The 9,380-nt window shown below is 36.6% G+C and overlaps 2 protein-coding genes across 2 annotated transcripts in view; one reads left to right on the top strand and one right to left on the bottom strand.

The window, feature by feature from the left end:
• Nucleotides 1–3,180, bottom strand: part of LOC101308609 (SPX and EXS domain-containing protein 5-like) — a 6,236-nt gene extending 3,056 nt beyond the window's left edge. Inside the window, exons 1-9 of the mRNA XM_004287871.1 lie at nt 3,131–3,180; nt 2,433–2,567; nt 2,156–2,316; nt 1,816–1,854; nt 1,601–1,693; nt 1,383–1,499; nt 707–802; nt 296–409; nt 61–114 (exon numbers count right to left, since the gene is read on the bottom strand). Coding sequence (XP_004287919.1) covers nt 61–114; nt 296–409; nt 707–802; nt 1,383–1,499; nt 1,601–1,693; nt 1,816–1,854; nt 2,156–2,316; nt 2,433–2,514 — 756 coding nt within the window. The 5' untranslated portion in view covers nt 2,515–2,567; nt 3,131–3,180. The remainder of the gene's footprint in view (nt 1–60; nt 115–295; nt 410–706; nt 803–1,382; nt 1,500–1,600; nt 1,694–1,815; nt 1,855–2,155; nt 2,317–2,432; nt 2,568–3,130) is intronic.
• Nucleotides 3,181–6,350: 3,170 nt separating this feature from the next.
• On the top strand, nt 6,351–8,164 carry LOC101295663 (putative zinc finger protein CONSTANS-LIKE 11-like). Its single transcript, XM_004289108.1, has 4 exons — nt 6,351–7,096; nt 7,180–7,443; nt 7,506–7,843; nt 8,038–8,164. The coding sequence occupies exons 1-4, from the start codon at nt 6,467–6,469 to the stop codon at nt 8,162–8,164; spliced, it is 1,359 nt and encodes a 452-aa protein (XP_004289156.1). The 5' UTR covers nt 6,351–6,466.
• Nucleotides 8,165–9,380: the final 1,216 nt, after the last annotated feature.

Genomic DNA, 9,380 nt, shown 5'->3' with positions numbered 1-9,380 from the left:
TATATATATATATATATATATATATATATATATAAACACACACATTAAAAGGAGGCATACCTTGGACATGGAGGTAAGAATATCGGCCAGGAAAAAGTCAGAAAAGGTTATTGCCTGTACTCAACAGACAAAAACAAGCTGTAAGGAAACATAGTATATACAAAAAGAAATTAATAGCATGAATTCAGAACAGACAAATTTCATTCAACAGGATCTGAGCATTTTATGAATGATTTGTTACTGCACTGCTGTCCATGTGTAAAATTATGGTGATGAGAACTTAAGACAAACTTGCCTGTAAAGGGAGAACTATTCGCCAAAGAGTCCTTAAAAAGTAAAATCGAGACGACAGATAGAAGATATCAAAGGGGAAGATCAAAATCATTGCAACTGCAGCATATAATAGTACCTGGAGAAGAATGTAATACAAGTCAGCACAGTTTTGATATATTATTAAAGGAGAGAAGAAATGGCCGTTAATAGTGTGACTTTGATAAAAGCTGATATGTAAATCATTGCATGAAGCTATAAACATTTAATACGATACTACATGCACTGTTCATTTCAGCAAGGAATATTTAAATTAGGCTTGGTGTTGGTCATTAAACAAAAATAGAGTAAGTTTTTTTCAATCATACTAATTCAGAAAAGTACATAAATAAACAACATAATGGTGAATTTTTCAGACTGGAAGCATCTATTACACTGGTTGTGATGCAGCCAGAGACACTTCTCCATGTGAGTAGAGATAAAGATACGCTGTCATGCTTGTTGGCACAACAATGGTCATCCATGTGGCACACTGCAAAAATAATTATGGAAAGTAAGAGTATTGAAACAGGAGGTAAAAAGATTAAAATCCATAATATGCGAGAATTATTGAAGAACAGCTTCTATAGAAGAAGCTTGCAATCTTTATTTATTGCCTACCAGTTTGCTCGAGGTTATCACTAAAGTATGACAGCTTGACATATAACTTCCATTGAAGTGTTGAAGAAATTTACAACTATTTCAAGATTTTTATTTTTATTTTTAATGATGACTACCATACAAAATAAACTAAAAAGCAATAGCTTTAGAGATATGATATACTTGAAGTAACAACTCTTTGAACATCATGGTGAAAGAAATATTCAGAAGGCACCCCTTAATGAAACTACCAGTTACTACACTTCCTCACTGAAAGTAATCAAATGCCAATATACATTTGGATACTTAAACAAATGAAAAAGATAATTTGGCCTACCAGAAAACAGTGAAGAACTAAGCAGAATGAACCATTTAGTGTATAGACTAAATATAAGTGTGCAATAGGACAAGAGCATCAGAAAATAAAGAATTACAGAAATGAGTTCATGATAACTGCCTATAAAAGTTGGTACCTTCCATATTTCTCCGTGAGTCAAATGATTTTGATCAAGATCGAAAACTTTAGGATAACTAACACTGGACTGCGCGAAAACCCATAGATTAATTCCCCAAAACCAAACCATCATAGTCTGCACATATAAAAACCAGAGGGCAATATATCAATACAAGGAGAAAGTATTCATAGTACCAAACCATCATAGTAAATTCCGGATAAGAAACCATAACTAACCACAAGAAGAAGAGGATTGTAGTACAAAAATGCCTCGTATAAAAATAAATCTCGCAAGTCCACACTCATTCTCATGACAGAATCCCATCCAATCTGCAAGTTTACAAATTTTTCGTCAGAGACCTTGCAGCGTGATCAAAATATATATACTTTTGGCTCTCATCACTAGTAAATCAGAAATCCAGCCACGGGATAGTGAAATATGTATAACTGACCTTGCAACAAATGAAACCCCAAGTGAAGAACAGCAGGACCTGTATATAAAACTAAATTAGAAACTGCAAAAGAAAGCAGAGAAATAGAACAAGTGACCATACAAGAATATCTGTGTGCTAACGTACTGTGACCTATGATGTACTAACCATGACAATTTTATATAATAAATACTTTGAAAACGAGAGAATGAAGGATCACTTGCACTCGAATCAAACTTTGGTGATCCATTCCATCTATCTCAAAATCCTTTAATACAGTAAACATAGCTATTGAAGTTTCCTTCTGGTTCATTAAGAATTGTGCAATTACTTAGCAGAAAGAATAAGACAACAAATGAACCTTGAATCTCCACAGAAAAGTCGGAGATGGCATTATAGCAACTGTACTCAATGGTGTGGTTACACCCTTCATACTCAACGGTGTGCTTATACCCTTCAGATCGTCTCCCTCTATTAGATGCACAAAACCCTCCTCAGCACCATTCTCAAGTTCACTTGTACCTGAAAGATTGTTTCTATAACTATAAAGATGTCCCGAGGAACAAGAAAAAAGAACAAGGTAAATACATATAATCAGTAGCCATAATTCACAAACTAACTAAAAAACATAATTGTACCCAGATCAGAGACAACAGGTCTGCTACCCGACTTTCTTAAGTGCGGACTATTGGAAGGAGCTGTCGCAAGACCTCCAAACATAGATAAGCCTAGCAATTAGGAACTCTATCTTCCCCCCTTACCCAGCTAAGAACCTGCATCAAATCACACAAAAATCAATACATCCTTATAGAGCACAAAAAAATTTCGACTAAACCATTGCCTTCAAAACGTGGGACATTGATGCATCAAATAGACTACTTTTCTCAATGATGATCATATGATGCAGAGAGATGGTTACAATTTCAACAATGCATAGCTTTGACCGAAAGTGATTCAGCTTATAGGGGAAAAAAAAAAAAACGTTTCTTTATGGAAAAAACAAGCACCAAATTCAACATTGGATTAGATGCAACAACAAAGAAGACTAATCCGAATGCGAATTATGAAGACCACCTCAAATGTCTACCAAAATCTCCAAATCACTTCCTTATCACAACATCAAAAATTCAAAAACCCAATTCCAAAAAGAACCCAGAAACACCACTCGATTCCAATTCACAAGAACTCAAGAGAAATCAGAAACGTGCAATATGAACAATCACAGAGAGACTTGGTGGGAATAGATATATCAATATGGATCAGATCCAAATGGAATTAAAAGCTGAAAATAAATTAATGGGCTTATGAATAAATAAAGGGACCTCGCAATGCGAACCTTTGAGGGGTTCGCTGGATCTGTCTCTGTAATCTGATCTGGTGCCAAAAGGTTTTGAGTGAGAAGTAAGCAGAGAAATAAGAAGACGTAAAATGGAAAAAATACAAAAGAGACCCTGTTTTGAAAATTTAAGAAAATCAAGGGATAGTTTGGGGATTCGGTCTGGTTTTGGTTTCATAGTCAGAAGTCAGAACGTGTTTTTATTACCAGTCTTGTGAACGGACCATGAAAATGAGAAGGATCATAACTCGAAAGAAATGCGTTTCTTTGAACATGACACATTTTTCTAAGAATTAAATTCAGTTTACCCTTTTGTGGTTTGGGGGTGATTTCATGTTAGTATCTATACTTTTATTTTCATCAGTTTACCTCTTGAACTCTTCAATTTCTGTCCGCCGTGCCCAAATTCTCATATTCCGTTTGAATTGGCCTTTAATTATCAGTAGTTAAGGTCCGATTTGGACATATAAGGTCCGATTTGCCCAAATTCTAGATACTGGTCTCACAGTTAAGGTTAAAATTATCAGCAGTTAACGTCCGATTTGGACAGAATATAGGACATTTGGTCACGCTTGAGGAAAATTCAAAAGTTTGAGGGGTAAACTGATGAAATTGAAAGTATAGGGATTAACATGAAGTTACTCCTAAACCTCATGAGGGTAAACTGAATTTAATTCTTTTTCTAATTTTATTTTTTCTATATCTGCCAAAATTCCAAGCAAATACAAGGTGATTTACAAGCTGCTAAGCATGCTTGCAAGACAAAAGACAAAGACGAGATACATGAAAACAATCAACATAACCAGCCAGCAACCATATATGGGTGATCGAACTCGAGTTGAAAAGAGCCATGTGTGGAAACCCTACGCCCAGATTCAAGTCTTGCTAACATTGTTTCGAGTTAAATCTTAATATAATATGTCTCGAAATAAAACTACAAAAGCCCAAGCTCATTTACCTGTAAATGGTGGAAGGTAATCTTATGAGTTTTCGAATATGAGGTTATTTAAGTGATTGTATGGAATTTAGTGGCGGTGCTCGATTAAAAAAAGGTTTCACAATACAATATAAAGTAGCTTGTATTATGCATTTTCTAATCGTGGATATGACCCTATAGCTTGTGTCATCAGTCAGAACTCGTCATGCAATGGCAGACGACGACATTGGCCTTGGAGAATTTTCTTGCATATAATATGTGAAATGATTCTCGGCAACCCTAGTCTGATACGGCTCCTAAGAACATCTTTAACAGTTTCTCCAACTTTAAAAGTTATTGTATTAAGAAACTTTTCTTATCCAACTCTAACATATTCTAATTTTTAGAGATTTTATGATATTCCCAAAATTCTTCTCTAAAATTATAGAGCTTCCTGTAAATATAGGAAATTTGGTTGTTTCTCTCATCACATTCCTCATTTTAGAAAAAATTTTAGGAAATTTGTTGGAGCAAAATCTTTTCAAAATTATGAAAACCAAGAATATGGGGATCGAAGGAAGCTGTTCGGGTTGCTCTAAATATGGTCCTGACCATGAGCTTCCAATGCACCCACTTAACCTGATTCAATTGTGATTCTTTGGGTGAGAAATCTTTTTGTGTGTAGTACCTCCAAGCTCCACACATTCATGTATTTTTCATTGCGCTTATTAAAATCTAGACCATATGTCCATATCTTATACCTAAGCAATGCTTAGTTTGTACAGGAGATTGAGATAAGGTGATGAATCTAAATACTAGGGCGCCCATGCTGTGTTGCTTGATGAACGAAGCTGGTCTGGGTGGTTCAACTAGCTAGCTATACTGACTGCTGCGCGCAGTGCTAGTTTAATCACACCTTAATCTACAAATACATGCTAGCCAAAAAATTATATCATCAATAGGGTGGCGTGCTAAAAACAAATGGAACTGATCAATTGATATAAGAGAGGCATATATAATTGATCAGCACAAATATTATATATAGGACAAATTCCAATATATCTTTTGGAGAAAAGGAGTTAAATATTAGACTATAGTTCTTACGATTATAGAGGTAGAATATGATAAGAATGAGATATTTAATGTTAACTTATAAACAGTAACTTCAGTCCAATAATACTCCGAGATGCTACAAATGTATCTGTAATACGTACTTGCAAGACATGTTCTTTTTTAATCAAGGTAAAAAAGATAGAAACGTTGACGAAATGCTGCAACATTGCAACAATATATATAGTTGGATAAGCTGATAAGAATGAGATGTTTATCTCTAAGAACAAATTAATGTATGAGGTCATTTTTGACGTTTATGTTCTTTGGAAAGAATTTTTCTTTTCTTTTTCTTCATTGTTTTTTTTAGACAGAATGTACGGAACCGTACACCAATTTTTATTTTTATTTTTTTCTCCAGAGATATATACGGAGTCTTATGGGAGTATTAGATTACGAAAATAATGCATGTTTGTTCTTCCTTTTATGGAAACTGAGACGTGCATCTAGGTAAAAATGCCTTAAAAATATGAAAAATCAGTTTGAGAGCTCCACGTCAGTCCCTCTTCACCACAAAGTCGATAGCTCGCAGAAATTACTGTCAACTGTGATCTTTGTATCCGGAGCTACACTGACCTAGCAATCCGACGGTGACTTAACTCCGTGAAAAACTCGCCACTCGGCTAACAACCAGAAATACTAGGGTAAACGGTGAATAAATAACCAGGTGCCCAACCTTACGGAGTAACGTCATGTGTTTTGACACACATGAAGCCACTCTGAGTTCTTACTGCACCACCTTCATCTCTCTCCATCGTGCCCTAACTTGCTAGCTTGGTTTCTGTCAAAACAATTGCCTGCTCCGATCGAAACATTTGCCCTTTTTTCAACTCAATAATGGGATCTATGTTTCTTGATCTTGGCTGAACTTACTTTCGACTAGTTTGGCGGGAATTCGGTAGGTGGTAAGTGTAATTCTTCTCACTGCTATCAGATCTTTATCAAATCATTGTCTGACTCTTGATTAATTAAGGAGCTTATGACCACTTAATGTGTGTGTAATGGGATCTTGCTGATTGATCTGAGATGCTGATATATATCTTCTTTTGCCTTGTTGTTCTAAATCGGTGTTTTCGGATCAGACAGTTTGTGGGGGTTGGAGGAAGAATAAGCCGAAGAATTCCCGCCATGAACTATCAGTCAGTTTTATTCATTTTCTTTATCAACTACCAGCCAGTTTTGTTTATCTTGTTTATCATCTATCAGTCAGACGTTAGATTACCCTAGTTAAGGTTTAATAAGTACTAATTTAATTAGTACCTAGTGATTTAGTTAGAGGAGGAGTAGAAAAGAAATTCAAATAGCTGAGTATGAGGCCATGTGAGTTATGTTGGCGGGTGAGTGCAATTGTTTACTGCAAATCAGATATGGCTCGCCTTTGCTTGAACTGTGATGGATGTGTACACTCAGCCAATGCCTTAGCGCGGAGGCACGCACGTTGGTTTCTATGTGAAAAGTGCAATGATCAGCCTGCAACAGTACGATGCTTAGATGTGAACGTGTCCTTGTGCCAAAGTTGCGAGTGGAGTCACAATAATGGGGTTACAGGAATGGCGCACCGGAACCAAGCAATAAGTTTCTATACAGGTTGTCCGTCTTTGTCTGAGATTTCTAGAATATGGTCTGCGGTCCTTGAAGGCGGTTCAGCTTCTGGTGGTTTTGGTGGCAGTGGTTGGGAGTCGCTTGGGGGTACCATGGTGTCAAAGAATGAGAAAAATTGCATTAGTAGTTGTAGAGATAGTGAGGCATCTTCGTTTGGAGTAGTGAGTGCAGGCAATAAGTTTAATGAAGTACTAGCAGAGTCTAATTGTACTCCCGATTTTGAGCCTTGGATGGCCACATCTACTGTGATTCCATCAAATCCGAACTGCATCCAGCCACAATGCAAAGATCAAACACCGCTACCATTCTTGCCTCAGGAGTCGAGCCAGCTGCCAAAGGTAAATTTCATACTAGCTAGTATGCTTTTGCTTCGTTAGCAAAGCTTAATTGATGCATGCATTGTTGTTTCTTATTATAATAGCTACAGGGTTCTTCAAATCTTAAAGATCTAGGAATTCAGGATGGCAATGATCTATGTGAAGGTCTCAACATGGATGATGTTCCATTAGACGTTGAAAATGATGATGAGCTATTTAGTTGCTCCCAAGGTCCTTCCAGATACCCGTTTGAGGATGGAGAGTTTGATTGTCTATTAATGGACCAGAAAAATTTATCAGTCACTGAGTCTAATGGTCCTCACTGTGACAATGCTATACAACAGGTTCTTAATTTCATACCTAGCTTAGTGTTCTTTCTGAGTCTCGATCATCTTTTATAATTACACGAGCCTTGTGTGTCTGTTTACAGGCTTCACCATCAAGACAACAAGACTGTACCCTGGGATTTCAGTCGTCCTGTGATAGTGTGATGCCGCCTGTGATGAATGCTGGTTTGCTCATGAATCCAAGTTGCAGCAGGAACATCAATCTGGAGGGATTACTTAATCCTACTGGTCAAGTTCATTCAAGTATATCACTATCACTATCCAGCATCACAAGAGATACAACTCATCCAGATTATCAAGATTGCGGATTGTCGCCCGTCTTTCTATCAGCAGAACCTTGGGACTCTACTTTGGAGGCCGGCAGTCCACGAGCAAGGGACAAAGCTAAGATGAGATATGAGGAAAAAAAGAAAACTCGCACGTATGTCTCTAAACTAAAACCCTAAATTTTCAGTGTTGCATCTTCTGGTTGTTACTATTTTGGTGCCGATATTGTGCTTATGGCCAAAATAACAGCATTCTAGGGTTGAAGGATGAAATAATATGTTTGCTTATATGCACACGTAAACGTACTCACTTTTACTTGTAAGAGAAACTTTTGTGTTCTTCGTGTAGGTTCGGTAAACAAATAAGATATGCCTCTAGAAAGGCTAGAGCTGATACCAGAAAACGAGTCAAGGGAAGATTCGTAAAATCCGGTGAAGAATATGATTACGATCCTCTTACGAGAAGGAGCTTCTGATTATCTAAACGAGTCACCAAACTAAGTCTTTCTATCCATCTCAATTCCTTTAGCTGCAAGACGAGGCCTGATCATTTGGATAAGCTAGATTCCGCCAGCATGTTTTTCTTGTACTGGAAATAAAAGCTGTTCAATGCTTTTTCATGCATGCTTCGTATGCATACAGAAAAGGCATCGAATCAATAAGTGCCATATAATAGATGGCATACAAAATCCAGTGGTGCTCTGTGGAACAGTACTCTTCGATCGATTTGTTTAGGAGGTTAATAAAAAGAGATGGACCTTATAATATCTTCAAGTTTTAGGCATGTTAGGTCACCCAGTATTTGGGCTAGTCCTCACTGTTCTCCTTCTAGTTTCATTTTTCAATAACATCGTGCAGTCCTTTAACGTAGCCTATGCTAGGATTGCTATGCAGAACTACTCAAATTTTGTTGCATAAGTTCTCAAGGGGGCGGTTCGAGCTTACGTACTATTTCGTTCCCTTTCGAGTTTCGACTGCTTTCTCGCCCATCAATCTATAGCAGCACACATTGAGTGATCGTAAACATTCTCTCGCGCGTACATCGATCAGTTCCTCTTGGCAGATGCGCGAGCCTTGTACGTTTCCTCTTGCCAGAAGCTTCAAAACAGTACGTACATGACAATTATGCATGGCCCTCAGAATTATGTTTTTAAGACCGATCACCGATCGATCTTAAATTGATTGTCGTACATCAAAGCTAGTTACCGATTCATCTCATCTAATAAAGCTTCAAATTAAGCAAAAAATTATGTGGAAGTGAATCAAGTGATAGAATCATCGATATGGTAGGATTTCCGTGGCTTGTTGTTATCACCACTAATTGAAGTATATACTAATTGAATTACCAATTATCACCAATATATTCGATTCTTTCTATCTTTTGGGTGGCCTTATATGACTAATTAAGCTTCTACTTATCATTGTGATACAATAAACTTATCTTTTGGGTGGCCTCTATATGACTAATTAAGCTTATACTTATCATTGTGATACAATAAACTTATCTTTTAGGTGGCCCTTCTGACATTACACTTATCAGAAAGTTGGTATAATGTCATATATCCCTATAAATAGTTAAAAATAAGGATCCCTCGCCCTGATATATATATATATATATATTTATATATATTATTTGGACAATTTGGTAACAACTGCATATATATATATATATATATATATATATATATATTA

This window comes from Fragaria vesca, linkage group LG1 (assembly GCF_000184155.1).
Source record: "Fragaria vesca subsp. vesca linkage group LG1, FraVesHawaii_1.0, whole genome shotgun sequence".
NCBI classification, from domain to species: Eukaryota; Viridiplantae; Streptophyta; class Magnoliopsida; order Rosales; family Rosaceae; genus Fragaria; species Fragaria vesca.
The sequence above is the reverse complement of the archived record's forward strand: the minus strand, read 5'-3'. Positions and strand labels throughout refer to the sequence as shown.